Source organism: Melospiza georgiana, chromosome 22 (assembly GCF_028018845.1).
Source record: "Melospiza georgiana isolate bMelGeo1 chromosome 22, bMelGeo1.pri, whole genome shotgun sequence".
In the NCBI taxonomy this organism is placed as follows: domain Eukaryota; kingdom Metazoa; phylum Chordata; class Aves; order Passeriformes; family Passerellidae; genus Melospiza; species Melospiza georgiana.
This window is the reverse complement of record NC_080451.1, coordinates 10,266,216-10,284,165: the sequence shown is the minus strand read 5'-3', so window position 1 is coordinate 10,284,165 and position 17,950 is coordinate 10,266,216. Positions and strand designations below refer to the sequence as shown.

The 17,950-nt window shown below is 41.1% G+C and overlaps 1 protein-coding gene across 2 annotated transcripts in view; it reads left to right on the top strand.

The window, feature by feature from the left end:
- The window catches only part of UBE4B (ubiquitination factor E4B), a 33,056-nt gene that overhangs the window by 2,141 nt on the left and 12,965 nt on the right, over positions 1–17,950 (top strand). The window contains exons 2-15 of one of the 2 annotated variants that reach the window (XM_058039330.1): positions 3,815–4,001; positions 6,767–6,902; positions 7,408–7,495; positions 7,709–7,853; positions 8,413–8,641; positions 9,103–9,510; positions 10,374–10,487; positions 12,282–12,423; positions 12,920–13,020; positions 13,710–13,824; positions 15,339–15,422; positions 16,955–17,011; positions 17,373–17,489; positions 17,598–17,696. In XM_058039330.1, the coding sequence (XP_057895313.1) occupies positions 3,815–4,001; positions 6,767–6,902; positions 7,408–7,495; positions 7,709–7,853; positions 8,413–8,641; positions 9,103–9,510; positions 10,374–10,487; positions 12,282–12,423; positions 12,920–13,020; positions 13,710–13,824; positions 15,339–15,422; positions 16,955–17,011; positions 17,373–17,489; positions 17,598–17,696 (2,022 nt within the window). The remainder of the gene's footprint in view (positions 1–3,814; positions 4,002–6,766; positions 6,903–7,407; positions 7,496–7,708; positions 7,854–8,412; positions 8,642–9,102; positions 9,511–10,373; positions 10,488–12,281; positions 12,424–12,919; positions 13,021–13,709; positions 13,825–15,338; positions 15,423–16,954; positions 17,012–17,372; positions 17,490–17,597; positions 17,697–17,950) is intronic. The other variant, XM_058039329.1, reaches the window with a different exon arrangement.

Below are 17,950 nucleotides of genomic sequence, written 5' to 3'. Positions count from 1 at the left end.
TCACAGGGAAAAAGCAGAATTCAGCTAAATGTGGCATAAAGTGGGAAAGAATGATGTGAATTTGTCACCTCCCAACATGTACGTGAGTTTTGAGTAGCATTTTCTGAGAACATGACCACTATGACCAGAAAAATGAAGCATTTCTTAAACCAATTTAACATGCTCTAATGAATACAAGAAAAATAAAGCTATCGATTCAAATTACCCTTTATTGTACAGATATGGAACTCTTCTACTTTGTGTTTGAATAGGAGATTTATTTACAGTCTCACTAAGCAGTTGCCACTCTAGCAGATATGGATGCATAATTTTTTTTAACTGGGAATGTGTGAGCCTGAGGGACTAGCCTTCCTGTTGTATCTTTATTACCTGGTGCTCAATTAAATTATCAGTTAACCATCTTTTGCAGGGTGCTCTTTTAACATTTTTGTTGTTATGCATGCAGCTAACAGCTTTTAAGAAGTCCATTTAGATCAAAAAATGTATTTCTGAAAACTGCTATTTATAGATCTAGTCCAGATGTGTCCAGCAAAAACTGTACTATACTGTGATAGTTAAAAAGCAATGTGCTTGTCCCATTCAGCCAATTAGTTGTTTTCTTTTTTTGTTTTTTTTTTTTTTTTTTTTTTTTTAATTAGGCTTTTAAACTGTGTTCTGGAGCTGTGCTGTGCAGGGAAGATGGGCTGTGGAGCAAGCAATGCCCATGTAATAGGAGTGAAAACCTTGTCACTGTTAGGTAACAGAATGACACATAACAGCTTTGTCATATGTCACTGGCTCAGGTCTGAAATGAAGGGTTGGGGATCATTCAAATGCCTTAAGCTTCCCTAAAACATTATTTGAGACCCCAGGTTTGTGCTGCTGGGTGGTAATTTGGGGGTTCATTCAGTCTGAAATGGGAACAGGTTATTGGAGGAACTCCCACACCTCTGAGGAGGGATTTGTGTGCAGGTTGGGGTCTGGATTGTCCCTTGTGTTGTGCGAACAAACTGTGTCTCCTGAGTCCCCAGCTGTGCCCATCTTCCCTCCTCTCCCTGCTGTTCAGCCTGAAGATACAGGGAATTAACTGGATAGAATGTGTCCACCAATTTTATGCCATCTTTTCAAACTTGGCCTGGATTTGGCCTTTTTGGCATAGTATTTCTCCTCTTTTATCTCTTACTTAAAACTTCCTAGTCTTCAGATCAAACTTCAGATTCCTGTAATAATTTTATATAAACCTGGAAAGAATATGACAGCTTGAGGTATCCAAGAACCAGATTTGGTCCTTCAACATGTGCTCCATGTACCCTAAGTTGTGAAAGCTGTAGCTGTCAGTGGTAAAAATATTCACAGTTTGTTTATATTTTAGCATTACTTTGTTCAGCAGTAAGGAAGGTGATTGTAATTTGCCCATCATCCTTAAAGGGGCAGGGAAAAATATTGTATTAGTTTTATTAGACTATATTTGTGAATTAATTAATTATTGTATTGGTTATCATCTCTGCCTTCTTCTCCTCACATATCTCCCTCCTTACAGCTGATTTCAAACTAGCTAGCAAGCATTAATGGGAACAGTTGTGGAAGAGCTCCATATCACATTAATGATATAAAAAACAAGAAAAAGAAATCATCTTTCTCCTTCAGACACTGGTGCATATATGGAGTGCTTGTGTGTGTATTTGTTATATTTGTGAGTTGTGATAAATTAAGAACTTAATTTGGATTCAGATATGGGGACATGTAGATGGCCTTTTCTCAGTTATACCTTTGAGGGCTGAGGTAGTTCTGGAGTTTCATCAGATAAGCACTTGGATGAAAAACCGAAAAATTGAAATGTGAGGTACAAATGAAGAAGGGGGAGACCCTAATATGTATTACTTTTACCTAAAGGCAAAGCTGAACAATTTATTTCAGCATTAAGCGCCCCTATTTTGCTTGACAAGGAGGAAGGATTAGAGATTCTATTCATAGATATTTTTTTGAGTCTTAAAAAAAATGTAGCTGCCTTCCATGTTCATGTGGTGACACCTGTCGTGGAGGGAGATGTAGTTCCAGACACTGTTTTCCCACAGTTTTTGAAGTCTGATTTAATTTGATCTGTTCTTCTTCCTGTTGGAGTAGGTTTCACAGGCCATTAAATGATACAGCAATGTAGTGTAGACATTGACTTGACACAAATCTTTTGTTCACTCTTTCAGTTGCCTGGCAGTTCTTTAGGACTATGAGCAGAAATGAAAACTTTTAAGTTGTGTGCAATGCCTGAGTGTCATAATACAAAGAGAATAACAGGAATTGCTGATTTTTGCAGGGAGCTGACATCCTCAAATATAATTTTACTTTGGGCCTATTTCAAGCCAAAGATGTAAGCTTTGGGCACAGATCCTGTAAAGCAGCCTGTGATAATAAATAATTTATTTTCTGATTTTTGTTTGTGTGAAGCTTAAAGCATTATAAATCTAGTTTCATAAGTTTTATTTTGTCTATTTCTCATGTATAATATTAGTGTTATGTGATCACATACCAGTTTTAATAAGTAGATTTGTAACAGTTTTCTGTAGTTGGATTTTGAAGGCAGATGCTTCTCTTAAAAGGCAGATGCTTCTATCTTAAAAGGAACACGCAAAAACTGTTTTTAAAATTCTTTGTGATGGAATGCCTCTAGGTGATAAGAGGATGTTTTTTACTCTGTCTTCACTTGTCATGGTGCTTCTGTCCAGCACACAGGATGCAGTTTTGGTGTTGCAGTTCTGTTTTGGATTAATTTGAACCGTGGTGGTCTTGACTAACTTTCAGCTGGATGTTCTTGAGCACGGGTGTGTTGGTGTCATGTGGTGTGAAGTTAAAGCAAAAGTCACGTTCATGTTGTCCCTTTTATCACATCAACGTGGCTTGTCAAATGCCAAAGTAAATGGGGAGGAGTATTGCACGTTTTGAAACTGCTGAGCAGTAAACATTAAACTGGTCTTGCACAACCCCTCAAGGGACAGACAGCATTGCCAGTGCAAATGGTTCTCCAAGGCAGCAAACACTTACTTTAAATTTGAACACGGAGGGTACTGTGTGCTGTGACACACAACAGAGGAAGGGCAGCCAGCCCAGCTCCACTGAGCGGGCTTCAGGTAAGGCTGCAGTGTTGTGTTTGCCTTTGCAGGAGACAGAAGGGCTCACTGGGCTCCTCTCCTGGCAGAGGGGTTCAGTGGGCTCCTCTCCTGGCAGGGGGGCTCACTGGGCTCCTCTCCTGGCAGGGGGGTTCAGTGGGCACCTTTCCCTGATGGAGGGGTTCGCTCTCTCCTCTCCTGCCAGAGGGGCTCACTGGGCTCCTTTCACTGGGCTCCTCTCCTGCCAGAGGGGCTCACTCTCTCCTCTCCTCTCCTGCCAGAGGGGCTCACTCTCTCCTCTCCCAGAGGGGCTCACTCTCTCCTCTCCTCTCCTCTCCTGCCAGAGGGGCTCACTCTCTCCTCTCCTGCCAGAGGGGCTCACTCTCTCCTCTCCTGCCAGAGGGGCTCACTCTCTCCTCTCCTGCCAGAGGGGCTCACTCTCTCCTCTCCTGCCAGAGGGGCTCACTCTCTCCTCTCCTGCCAGAGGGGCTCACTCTCTCCTCTCCTGCCAGAGGGGCTCACTCTCTCCTCTCCCAGAGGGGCTCACTCTCTCCTCTCCTGCCAGAGGGGCTCACTCTCTCCTCTCCCCTCCTGCCAGAGGGGCTCACTCTCTCCTCTCCTCTCCTCCCAGAGGGGCTCACTCTCTCCTCTCCCAGAGGGGCTCACTCTCTCCTCTCCCAGAGGGGCTCACTCTCTCCTCTCCCAGAGGGGCTCACTCTCTCCTCTCCCCGCAGATCCGGCGGCGGCGCCTGGCGCGGCTGGCGGGAGGCTCCTCGTCGCAGCCCTCCACCCCGCTGACGTCCCCGCAGAGAGAGACCCCGCCCGGGCCGCCGGGAGCAGCCCCAGCGCCGGGGCCCTCGCACAGCCTGGGCCTCAATGTGCACAGCATGACCCCAGCTACCTCTCCCATCGGGGCATCAGGTAGGCTGGCAGCTCCTGGGGCTCGCCGTGTGTCTGTGTGCGTCCCTTACTCAGCCCCTCACTGTGCAGCCTGCGCTGCTGCTGCTCCTGCTCCTACAGAAAGTCATTTTCAGAAACAAATGGTGCAAAATGGTGAAAGAAGGTACCTTTTGTTTGAATTTTCCAAGTAATAAATGGTTTTCCATTTATTCAATTTACACTTGTTTTCCAGGTGTGCGTAAACTCGTGACATGTGCAGTATGGGTTAGCAAAGCTTAAAAAAGTTTGTAATAAAGTTCATTATTACACAATATTATGGAAAAGATGTGTCAAGGAGACAGGAAAATCCCTTTCAAGTTTTGCAACACAGTCTCTATTGATTGGTTTCTAGGTACATTCTAGCAATCGGTCTCAAGTTAATTTTTGATCTTTAGTTGCAAGCAATCAGCAAAATTAAAAATAGCAAGCTGTGACTGGACATTGTCAGTGTAAGAATGAAGTATTTGCTCTCTGCTCTGTATTTGCCAATTTCACTATTTACTGGAGGGAATACAAGCAGGATATTTACAAATTGTATTTATTTCAGAAGATGCAACAAATAACTGATCTGTTAAAATCATACAAATGCAGCAAGCAGGGGAAGTTGGGAGGGTTGCTCTATAGAGAGGGGAAGACAAAAGTAATGTATTTATACCACATTTGACCTGACAGAAATTAATTTTGATTTCAAATTATCTGACTTGGGAATCAGGACAAATTGGTGTGTTTTCCAGTATTGTGGTCTTTATCTGAAAACTTAAATTGTTTTGCATGTTGTGTTACTAAGCTTAGAGGTTCTCAGAACCATCCCAGAACAAATTCATAATGGTTCTAACAAGATTTCCAATATGATTTCTAACAGTTTAATAAAAATAACATTTTTCCAGTGGTCTTTGATGAGCTTGCAGAATTCATTAACATTTACCTATTTGCTTCTTGAATTTTCTGGTTTTCCTTGTGGCAATTAGAGTATTTTACAAGCGTCAATCTTGTAGTTTAATTACAGTGCTGTTCAGAAATACCTAGAAGTGAGTCCTTCCTGCTTGTTTTGTTTCCTTACATCCAAAGCAGGACAGAGAAAAGCTATCAAAAGCATTTCCTGAGATAAACTCATTGCAGATGGAATTTAACACTCTGTATTGTTCTCATGACTAAAGGCAGCAACCCAGAGGTGGAGGTGACTTCTTTTTCTTAACAGCGGTGCAGAGTTCACTCTCTGTGTTCCCTCAGCCTGTGGGTACAGGACTGTTTTAATCCATCTGAGGTCTGACTCTTGCTGAAAGGAGCATTTGTTCCTCTGCTGTCTGTGGCAGCTGTGTGATGAGGGGGATTGTGGGCTTGATACGAATGAAAACTAACTCAGGAAAAGTAAATGTTTAATTTCCAAACAGAAGAGGTCCTGACCCATCCTAGGGCACAACTGGATAAACAATACTGGCAGCAGAGCAGGAGGTGTGGAAATGTGTACCTGGAGGTAGAAATGCTCAGGTATTGGTAGGTTTATTGAAGTTTATTGAGGTTTGAAGTGCTCAGACAGTGAGGACCGTGGAGATTTCTGTTTTGAGAATCCCCCAGGACAGTGCCTGACTGTACTGACTGGATTGGCTGATGACCCAAAGCAGGAGTTTCTAATGTTTGCTTCCTGCAGTGCCATTCGTGCAGCTGTTTAATAATGTGTTACTTTTTCACATCAGGGTAAGAGCTTTGGTTAAATTGGGGAATGGATCAGGAAAAAAATATTCATAACAGTTTATCTTGTGTGTTTATGTGGCATAAATGAAGACTCAGCTAATGCTGTGTGGTTTGCAGCAGTTCCTTTCAGCAGCAGACTGAAGTGACTGCAGAGGATTTTAATTCATTTGGACACACAGAGAGCAGTTCCAGCAGAGTAGTGTCCTTGTAAGCATCCATTGTTCTAAGGAGTTGCCTGTCATGGTGAGATCAGACATAGGAATCAATTTAATGGAAAATATTAATATTTTGTTTGTATTTTGAAAATACCTTAGAAAACCTAAACCCAGTGTTATCAGTGACAACTGGAACTTTAGGTGTCAGGTATTTTATTGGATACCTGATGTAGCAAAGTAAAGATGCAAGTAAATTCTGGAAGATCTGTATGAAGAGATGGCAGGTTGAGGAGAGCTGTTAATGAGTGCTGCAGCATCACTGTTAAAGTACATTTTCCTGGCTATAAGAGTAAGACCCCAAGGGAATGCAGAACAATGCAGTCCTTTGCCCTGGTGGGCCCTGTTTGCTTTGGTCTCTTTTGTCCACTGACTTAGCTAGATTTTCTTTGGGAAGAGGTAGGAGGAGAGACGAAGAACTCAAGGAATATTTGTTGGCCCTTTATAATTGATGATGTAACTCCATTGTAATGGCCCAGTGTTAAGTTCTGTTCTGATAGGACAGTCTTTAGAGGGGCTCTGACAATGTCTGAAGGCAGTAGACACAGCAACCTTGTAATAGATCAGTTTTTATAGGAGTGGATCTCTGAGCACCTCGTGGATGCAAGTTTATCTTTGTTCTTTGTTTAATGCAGGTAAGCATTCCTACATTGCTGCTTCAAGGGAAGGTAGAAAATGTGATTGTCTGCAGTAAAATGTGGTTATTAACTTTTATTTGGTAATGCAGTGCTAAGAATGGTTAAGAGCTGGACTGAAAAACAATATTTCCTCTCCTTTTCTATCCAAATAGTGCAGTGCCTTCTCACTGCTGTAGCAGTAATCTTGGTGGTGCCTTTTCTTTAGGAGTAGCCCACCGAAGCCAGAGCAGCGAAGGAGTGAGTTCCCTCAGCAGTTCTCCATCAAACAGCCTTGAAACCCAATCTCAGTCCCTCTCTCGGTCTCAGAGCATGGACATTGATAGTGTCTCCTGTGAGAAAAGGTAAAAAATGCAGCTTGCAAAGGTGGCAAAAATGGCACAATGCTGGTGTTCAAAGCTCTTACAGGACAAGGCTCTGCCCTCTCCCCCTCCCAGCTGTGTTAATGCAGTAGGGTTAATGCTTAAAAGTCATACACTGGTTAGACCACTGTAATGCTTTTTCTAGCCTGGTTTTAATGGGGATTCCTGACCTAAAGTGGTAAAAGACAAAACATTATCTTAGACATTAACAGATAAGCATGTCTGGTGGGGATAATTCAGCTACTCTATTTAAAAGAAGAAGGTTGTGGGATGTGATAGCTGTGTAGTTTGTATTGCCTGCTGAAGAAATTTAGAGCTCTAATGTAATATGAGAGACATTTATCAACCAATGATTTTAATTGCTGTTTGTGCAGTGCTTTCTCTGCTGCATCTGCTTAAGGGGACATTTTTTTCAGTCAGCATCTTACAGAGGACTGTCTGCAGCTTTCTACAGTTAATGGGCTTTTTCTCTTATTTCCACGTGCAGTATGTCCCAGGTAGATGTGGATTCAGGAATTGAGAACATGGAGGTTGATGAGAACGATCGCAGAGAGAAGCGGAGTCTGACGGACAAGGTGAGCCTTGGCATTGTCTGCCCTGTCAGTAATAAAGTCACTTGGTAAAGCCTGGCCTGCATGGGAGCACTCCTCCACTCAGGGCTGGGGGCAGCAAGGAAAGGAAATCAAACCTTATGAGTTAAGCTGAAGCCTCTTAAGGAAGATCTGTACCTAATTGTACATTGACTAATACAAATGCAAATCAGGTGTTGATTGTTTTGTTCCCCCCAGGAACCTCTGTCAGGGTCAGAAGTGTCGGAGGAACAAGCTCTTCAGCTGGTCTGTAAGATCTTCAGAGTCTCTTGGAAGGACAGAGACAGAGATGTTATTTTCCTGAATTCACTCTCTGCCCAGTTCAAGCAGAACCCAAAGGAAGGTGGGTTCCTGAGCAGGAGGCCCTGGCTGCTTCAGTTTATTTTTTCAGAAATGTTTTAGTGAATTAAAGGATTGTTCTTGCATCATAGTAGACATCTAACATTTAATTTGATAAGCCAAAATTTCATGATTATTTTATATAATAGACTATATATTCTATGTTAGCTGTAAGATACACGAGAACAATTGATATTTTGTGTGTGTGGGGTATGTGCATGTTTTGTTTTCCTTTCTTTGACACAACTTGCCCAGCTCAACAGCAGGGTGGGAAAATATGAGTGGAACACACAAGACAAGTTTAATAAATGACTATAGGAGCGTTAGGTCATCTATGATCTTCTGTGTTTTCCATAAAGGCTGTACTTTTTGTGTAGCTGTAATTCCAGAACTTAGGTTAATATAGACAGTGATTATTACAGATGTGTCAGTGTGTTGTTTTTGCCAAAAGCAGTGCTCAATTCACAGAAGTTTCTGTTCTTTTTTTCTCTGCTAATATTTACACCTGACTCTTGGGTAGATGAAGACTGAGGTGAGGATATTGATTCTTTTCTTCTTAACAGTGTTTTCAGATTTTAAGGACTTGATTGGGCAGATTTTGATGGAAGTGCTGATGATGTCCACCCAGGCAAGGGATGAGAACCCCTTTGCCAGCCTGACAGCCACCTCCCAGCCCATTGCTGCAGCTGCCCGCTCTCCTGACAGAAGCCTGATGTTAAATATGGGCTCCAACCCTGGAAGCAGCCCCATGTTCTGTAATGTGGGCTCCTTTGGTTCCAGCTCGTTGTCCAGGTGACTTCTGATTGTAACTGAATGCTGATTTCACTTGCATACTGATTGGTAGACTAGAAGAGAGAAAAGGGCATAGAAGTGTCCCAAGAACAATAAATATAATGGATTTTTAAAGCTTTTCAGTCTTTTTCATGTGAGTGTCCCTCCATGTCACCCTTTTTGGTTACACTGCCATGGCTAGGAATGTATTTGATAGACTCAAGCCATGTAACTGTTTTCTGCTGAGAAGTGTCCCTAACTTGCATCACGAAGGCCATGATTTTTAAAAGTGTGTAGATTGTGTCATAGTTTTATTGAACAACAGTAGAAAAGAATAATGTGTGTGAGCTGCAAAAATATTGCTGAAGAGTCATCAGAAGGGCAAGAACTTCTCTTGCTCATTTTATCTTTTTCACCCTTTTTCTGCATATCCTAAATTGTTGCTTTTTTTTTTTTCTTTTTCCCCCCTGTAACTGGTTTAGTCTCTATGGGACTAGTCCAGCTCCTCCTACCAATTTCACAAGCTATGTACCAATGACTGGTTCATCTCTTACCCCACCAGCCAGTTCAGTTGCCACCCCAGCAGTGGCTCCCATTTCTGCCAGCTCTCAGGGGGCAGCAGCCAGCCCCTCGTGGACCCAGCCCTGCTCCCCGCGGTACCGCCCCTACACCGTGGCGCACCCCGGAGCCTCTGCTGCCGCTGCCCCGCGCTCCCCGAGCCTTTCCATCCCATCTAGCTCTCCAAGTCCTCCAGCCGTGGCTGCTGGCCCTGCAGCCATGCCAGTCATCACTTCCAGACACAGGCCCACAGCCATGGGCCCACCTTTGTTTACTGCTTCGCCCGGTGCCTTGCGCAGGCGTCCTTCCTTACAGAGCAGGATTCCTCCTAGGTATTGCTCAAGAGCAGAGTGTGTTTGCTGTGTGCCCTGCAGGGTGTGGCATCAGCCTGCAGGATGGAAGAACTCATGTTTGTGCTGAGCTCACCCTACTCACCCCGAGTTGATTTCTGCGTTTGGCTTTGTGCTAATACCTTGACTTGCTAACCAGGTGTCTTTGACCTGCTTGTGTGCGTTTGAGGTGTGATGTAATTACTTTAAAGGCAGCAGTATGGTTTTAATTTCTTCCTCTTGGTAGATCCATTTCAGTTAAACTATAAGCTTTCTTATAGTTCAGTTGCTGCTGTTGGATGGTAAACCACATAAAACTCCTGCTCCAAAATCAGTTTTCTCAGTAGGGCCTTAGCTAATTTGTTGAATGCTGCTACTTGCTGGACTGGGTTGGATTTGATTCCCTGGTGCATAGATTTAAATTACAGTTCAGCATGTTTCAGAATGCCAGGCTAAGTATCACTGCTTTTCCTCTCTTGGCTGTTCCTGGAATCCCTTGTTCCTGCAGGCGGGAGAAACAAAGACACACGGTTTTGAGAGCAGAGCTTTAAAGTCATTAGCTTAGAAATGTAATATTTATTATTCAGTCATGTCTAAACATTCCACTTTAGACATCATCTTTATTTGGTCTCAAAAGTTCTTTTTCAGTTTTCAGGTTGTAAATGTGTGGCGTTTATGATACCAGAATAACTTGTAGTAGTGTAACAGAGCATGTTAGTATGGTCCTGGTTTTACTAACGTGGAGTTACCTGTTGTCTGCACGTTTAGAGAAGGTGATTTTTGACAGACCTAAAAAGAAAAGCTACCATTTACTTTTTCTTCTGGCTTAAAAAATCTGATGGCCTTTTCCATTTTTGTTGTGGTAGTTTATACGACAACCCTTTCTCCCTCCTCCTTCTTGCTGTTTCTGATGTGTCTGAGGACAGTAGTGATGAAGAAAATGAAGACGATGATTTTTCTTGTGTCCAGTTTGGGTCCAGGTATTGAAGAAAGAGAATGTAACCTGCATGTTTGGTTGTTTAGGAACTAACAGCCTGTGTAGTGTCAAGTGATCTTCAAAGTAATTTGGGGAACAACTGAAGCTGAGGATGTGACTTGGCTGGCTCGTTAGGTTGGTGTGTAAACACGGGTAATGAGTGCAGTCAGCTCTCCTTTGGAGACATGACTAAGGGAAATGCTCATCCTACAGTCTTGTAGGCCTAATGGACGTGGTTCTGAGGTGTTTGAGTGGAGCTTCTCTTAGGCTGCATGAGTAGAAGGAACAGTATTTGCCCATGGCTGTAATTTTAAAGCCCTGTGCGTGTTCTCCTATGAAAAAACTGGAAAATGAGGGCAAGGGTTAACATGCACCTTCCAAGTACCATCTCCCCTTTTCTACTTCAGTCTGATTTCAAGAGAATGAACTTGATAACACAGCTGTAGGAGGGCTTTGTGTATGTGGAATTTAGGATTATTTTCCCCACTGTTTTGTTTAGTTTTTATCCTGTTGTTGACTCAATCCAAATGTTGGATTGAGTTGCCAAGCTTTGGGCGGGATTTCTGCTGTGCTTCTGAGGTTTAGTGTGTTTATTGTGTCCTGGCATTTTGCAGGCAGCAGTAAGTTGTTGGAACATAAACACAGTGGCTGTACAGCTATGCACAGCTGGCACACTGAAAACACCAAGGCATTCAATGTGTGTGCAGCATGGATGAGCTTTGTGTTAGAACAGTTGAAGTTATTGCTGCAGTGAAACCTTTAGCAGAATGACTGTAGAACTAGCAGGTTTTCATAGAAATTTATGTTCTTAAAAGAGTATTTTTTAAGCTGGATGTGAGAATTCAAGAGGTTTAAAAAAGAGACCATTAAAAAAACCCCATGTGCATGGTTTTGTGGTTACTGAGCACTATTTCAATAGAGCTGTGTTTTACATGGGTTAGTTTTAATTGAATAACTGAAAACATCTCTCTGCAAACAGACATTGCTGCTATTAGAATGTTGTGTTTCTTAGCATCTGGTAGCTCAGCATGTGAACAGCAATAACCTTTCCTGGATTTATTGGTTGGACTGTAAAGTTTGCACAATAGATTTCTATGGCTCAATTATAGTAATGTAAATTATTTTACAGTTTAAAGGAAATTCCAGTTCTGACAGTTTGTAGTTTAAAATATATTTTTTAAAATCTGCATTTAAGGAAACCAGTACTCATATTTTCCAGTTTAGGATCTGAGGCTTATAAATTGGTCTTCATTCCAATCTATCCTGACTGTACACAGACTTTTCTTTGAGAATTGCAGCAGACCATCCAAGTAATTGCTGGTTTTTAGATTTCATTTGCATAAAGTGAATATATCATGTCTCTAGTCTCTTCTGTAAAATGAGGATGTTATTTTCAATTAGCTTTGTCAAGCTGTTATGTAGAGAAGAATTTTGTAGAGATGACAAGTCTGAGATTGAGAGTTGTGGGTCTGTTCTCACTTTTGTATTCAATTTCTCTCATCTCAAGGATGGTTTTGGTTTTGTGGGTTTAGTTTTTGTGTTTACAATATCAGTGTTTTATTTTCCCCACTGAGGCGGTGCTACTTAATGAAATGATGTTTTTTACTGAACTGCAATGAACTGAGTTGAAATGAAATGATCTTGAACTATCACAGAAATTACCCAAACCTCTGAGCCCTGTGTGTGATGGGATGGAGTGTTCAGAGCACTGGCAGAGGAGTGTTCATGAATCGTTTGACTGTGCACAAGTGAAGAACTCTACTGAATGCTTTGTTTCTGCTTTTTGTGTGTTTTAAAGTGTGGGAGGCTCTGGCAGCTCGAGTGTTTCCGATTCCTGCAGTGACCACTTCACCATTGAAAACTGTAAGGAGACAGAGATGCTGAACTACCTCATTGAGTGTTTTGACAGGGTTGGAATAGAGGAGAGAAAAGCACCAAAGGTATGTTTCACATGAGTGAGGTTGTGTCAGTGCTGTCACAAACACTCCTCTGACTCATTAGTGGGGAAAGTTGGTGGCAATAATATTCTTGATGGCTTTGTTGTAGAAATAGATTTATTGAATTTATTGAGGCCCTTTGACTCTTGTTAATTGAGCAAATTTGAGTGATGCATTTATTTTATATCTCTTAAATAAGCCCTCTTAGGAATCATCCTTCCCCTTTTGATCTACTACATTTTATCCAAGTTTATTTCATGCAAAATGTTTTTGTGACAGCGGCTCCCTGTCATTGTTCTGTGTTCTACTCCAAGCTTTTGCTTCTGGGGAAAAAACAACCAACCCACACTTTTTATATATAATCTGGAAGGTTTTAACTGGAGTAGTTTTAATCTTAGTGTCCATATTACATTTATACTGCACAAATAAATTTATGCTCTTTCCTGTGTGTTCTGTATTTAATCTCTGATTTGTACTAAAATGAAGTTATTTTTATCAGATGTGTAGCCAGCCAACAGTTAGCCAGTTACTGAGCAACATCAGATCCCAGTGCATTTCACACGCTGCTTTGGTGCTACAGGGATCCTTAACTCAACCAAGGTAAATCCAGCTAATGTTAATCATGAGAGTTACTGTCCCAGGGTCCTTTTCTCCTTCTGAGGATTAGACAAGAAAACGAAGATCAGTTGTTGCAGCAGGAGAATTCTGTGCCAGAGGAGTAGTTTGTTGCTTTACAACTGATGAGTTGGTGGGGAGCAGTTTGAGTGTTTTCTATCTGCATTTGGGTGAAATCAGCCAGGGTGATGTGAACAGTTTAAATGGGGGATCAGGGACTGAGAAGAAAAGAGACCCTTCTTTCAGAATGCTAGGAAGCAGTTAAAGTTGGTGTTAAAAGTAACGACTGCATTAATTCAGAAAATACTCATGTTATGTTCTTTTTTAATCTGGAAAAACCCATGTAAAAAAAATGTTGTTCCTTCACCAATTGAGCTTAACAAAGAGGTTTTTTTATTAGAAGGGGTAGAAGGAGCAACCAATTACTACAGAGAAGCTGTTGTTTCCTTCCAGCCTCGTTAACTGAAGTGTGATGTTGGCAGCAGCATCTGTTAGAGAACAACCTTTCCCGAAGTAACTTGAGCAGACAAGATTAGTTACTTCTGAAAGGAATAGGTGTACCCAGATATTGCTGATGTGCTTGCAGACACATCCTTGCATGTGACTGCTCTGATGTTTTTGTGAATACTAGTGCAGATAATCAGTACATTTTATTTTTTTTTATACAAATTAAGGTCATTGCAGCAGCAGTCTCTGCTGGTACCATATATGCTGTGTAGGAATCTCCCATTTGGCTTCATTCAAGAATTGGTGAGAACAACTTACCAGGATGAAGAGGTGTTCAAACAGGTGAGGCACAGGTCAAAAATAGCTCTAGCACATGGTTTTGTAATTTGCAGTATCCAAGAGAGTGGATTTCTACCCATTACCTCTAGGACTAGCAGCCTGTTAAAGCAGCTGGAGTTTGGTTTTGTTCTTTTTTTAACCCATTTAGCATTTTGTGAAAAAGACAGACTTTCAGTATTTGCTGGTTCTAAGTATTAAAAGTGTATTTGCTAATAAGCAGCAACACTAATGTAGGAGTGGACTACTTGGAATGTGCAGGCATATATTACAAGATTGATCTTGGTTTTCATTCTTTTGTATGAAATTCCTAGAAATGTAGATGTTAAGACAGCGATCTTCAGTAATCTTACTCAGACTTATGGTGTTTGCCATCTTGCAATCTTTACCCTTCTTTGCATCTTTAATAATTTGTGTGTAAGGTGCTAAGAGCACTTTACAAATCCTAGTCCAGTAATTCTTCATATTTACAGAGAAAATGACTGGGAAACATGAGATGGTCTGTTCTGTGTGTCAGAGTAGCTCACTGAGATGAAAAGTAATTAAGATACAAAACTAGCAAACTTCTAGTCTGTATAGTGTAAAGCAGATCTGTAAGGGTGTAGTTGTCTCTAATTAGCACTCCCATAGTAAGATTTGATTTGGCTCTAAAGGGGCCTCTGAAATGGCATTTGACCCTTCCAGTTTTGCAAAGAATGACATTAGATAATTTTTATGTGTAGTGCAAGTAACTATTGATAATTTATGTTTCTGTCTGGACTCCTGTTAGTAGAGGTTCACGTAGAGAACAAAAAGCAGATGTAAAAGTGTAAGAGGTCCTGTCCTGCAGAAGAGAAGCATTCCTGGGGTTGAAGCACGTGGCCATCTGTACAGTGCTTTCCTGGAATGCTTTAATAACATTTTATGTCTCTTCACAGGAGCAACAGAATATACTTTAAATTCAGTGGGACTCCTGTTGTTGTTGTTGCAAAATTACTATGGGTTTATTTTGTGAGGGTGTAGTTGTCAGAACAGTGTGATTGGGACTTACTAAATGGGTATAATTACTTCTGGTTAATAAGTTCCTGTCAAGTCACTTCCTCTTTCCTAACAACCCTTGACTGCTGCTTATTATCTTTACCCACTTACACATCATGCAGAATTAGAGCTGTATTATTGTCCCAAGTGTACAGACAAATAAATTATTCCCCATTTGGGCAGTAGGTTGTGGGACACCTGTACAGAACCCGTGCTCTCATTTGTGTCTACAGCACACAGGGAACTTGCTTGCAGAGATTATGCAGGGAACTCAATGGAGCAACACCCCATTGCTTAGACTACAGCAAGCAAGTTGGGTTTTAGCTTTGAATACTCTCTGGAGCCTTTGGGCTTAACTGATACAAATGAAAAAAAAAACCAAACAGTTTTTGTTTTGTGTAAGTTGCACTATTTGAAGAATGAGCAGACATTTCATGCTTTGTATGGCAGTAATTTGATTGTTTCCTGTTCTTGAGTAAAGTAATTTACTTGTGTTTTTACAGATCTTTATTCCCATCTTACAAGGCCTGGCTGTGGCTTCCAAAGAGTGCTCCCTTGATAGTGACAATTTTAAATATCCCCTTATGGTAAGGACTGTCCATTTCTAGAAGCAGTTTCTTTATGTTCACTGATAACACGCAGATTCTAAGCAAGATAACACTTCAACATTTTGGGGATTCTTTTTTGTTAGTGGATTGCTATTAAACTCTGTCAGAAGATTAATGGGGCATGAGATGTGTAAAGAACATGAAAAATTCAGTAGAGTGGGAGGCCAATTATGTCCTAAGCTTAATGAAGACTGTTTGTATAGTGGACTACTCAAATGTTTGTGTGTATTGCTTTATATAAAATTATCAAATATATGGATGTCATCATGCACAATACTGTGGAGGGTTATAAAATCCCAATAAACTTCTCTCAGTTTAACTCTGGAGAATAGCACCCAATATCCATACCACTCTATGTTTAGACTCAACTCTTATATGTGAAAATTCAAATAGGTTGCATTAAACCCCAAATTATTTGAATTGGAATCTATCTACTGAGAAAAATATCTTAATATTCCCTGGCTGAAAAGCTGAGGGGGTTATTTTTAGTCTTTTTAAAATTCCTACTTTAGTCCTAGGTCTGCTTCCCTCCTACTGTTTTTATTGACAAAACAAACCAGTCTTTTGCAAAGTGTGTTTGGCCACCAAGGAGCAAGCTGGATTCTTGGTAAATTGAGCATTGTCATCTTAACACCTTCGGATCCTTTTAGGATCTTCAGTGTATGATGCCAAAAATGGCTGTTAAATCTCAGGTTTAATTTGTACTTATGGTAATCACCTGGACTAGGGTGCTGCAAATCAAACTGATCGAGTAACTCTGTTACTTGGCAAAAAACATTAATTTTTCTTTTTTCTGGTTTTGTGTTTTCCTGCTTTTTTTGTTTGTTGGCTGGAAAGAAGGACTACTTGAAAACGAGTCTGTGTTTTCCTTATCTGTAGTTGGCACAGTGTGCAACAAAAGGGTGGAATAGTAGTCACTCACTGTAGTGCAGTTGAGGACTGAGAACATGTAACCCAGGACAAGTGGGACCCAGCAGGATCTTTGTGTTTCCAGAAATCTCTGTTATGGCTGCTTGCTTCTTTCTGTGCTGCAGTTGAAAGTGAGCTGGAGATCTTGGATAGGATTCTTTGTTCCTGGGTTCTGTGTTCATTTGACGTTTTTCCACTCCGATTCAGAAGACAAAGGCCTTGGTGTATGGATTAAACAATTGCTCTATTTATTATTGTTACTGGTTTTAATGGGGCAGGTCAGGAGTCCAGCACAGGCATTTTCATGTTCTGAGCAAACAACAATTTGCACAGCTAATCTTTGAAATAAGTGCAATAATTTGTTATCCTGTGAGACATGTTGGCTCTTTTAAAATGGCTTGGAGCAGATGTAAAAGCTAAAATGGGAGCAGGATGTGCTTTAGTTCTCTTTGGACATTTTCACTGTGATTGTGAAGCTTTTCCACTGATCAAGTGTGAAAGCTTCTGCTCTTTCAGCAGTCTGTCATAGTAAGCTTGTTTGTTGCAGACAGGTTACTTAAGAATTACTCAAAAAAGTAATTTTTACTGGGTTTTCTTTATAGGCACTATGCGAACTTTGTGAAATCAAGTTTGGCAAAACGCACCCCATGTGCAGTTTGGTGAGTGTCTCCAGTTTGAGTTTTTTCTAGTTAAAAGAACCATTTAACTTATTTTGGTTGTGTTGTACAGACCCTGTTGATAATGCTTTCCAGAACTCTAAGCAAGAGCTACTGGAGCCTCTCATGCAAAACAATAGTTAAAATTAAGCTGGTAGAGGGAATCCTTTACCCTGAGAATTTATTAAAACTGGGACAAACACAAGTTGCTTGGGTTGCTGGAATACTGAGGAGATGGTTCCATTTTGCCATCAGCATGACTGAGTGTTGGAGGTTGGAGGCTGTGTGGCAGACACTGGAAGGGGACAAAGCAGGATGGCTGACACAGCAGCTTTGAAGAACTTGCTGTTTCTCCTATTTTTAGGTTGTCTCTTTGCCCTTGTGGTTGCCTAAATCTTTAAGCCCAGGCGCAGGAAGAGAACTGCAAAGACTTTCCTACCTTGGAGCCTTCTTCAGTCTGTCTGTCTTTGCTGAAGATGATGTAAGTGTCACAGAAGGATGCTGATGTGGTGGGGTTCTTTTGTTGTGAGGGGTGTTTTACTTACCCAGAACATTTCAATATGTTTGCCAATATTCATCTTACTTTCAGAACAAAGTAGTTGAAAAGTACTTCTCAGGGCCTGCCATTACTCTTGAGAACACCCGGGTTGTTAGCCAGTCTTTGCAACATTACCTGGAATTAGCAAGGGTAAGTATTCTTATTCTTTAAAAAAATAAAGCATAATATGTGGATTTTTTTGGTCTTGACATAGATGAAGAATATAATCTAAAAAAATTAGCTTCTGTCTTAAACCACAAACCTTTCAGGACATGGCTGAAATGAATTGGGGAAAAAAATTAGAGTGCTAGGAATATTTCTCTAAGGCTGTATGCCAATTCAGAAAATATCTGCTCAGTTAGTCATGAGTTACAGATCATGTTAAAGGTTGAGTAAGTGCATAC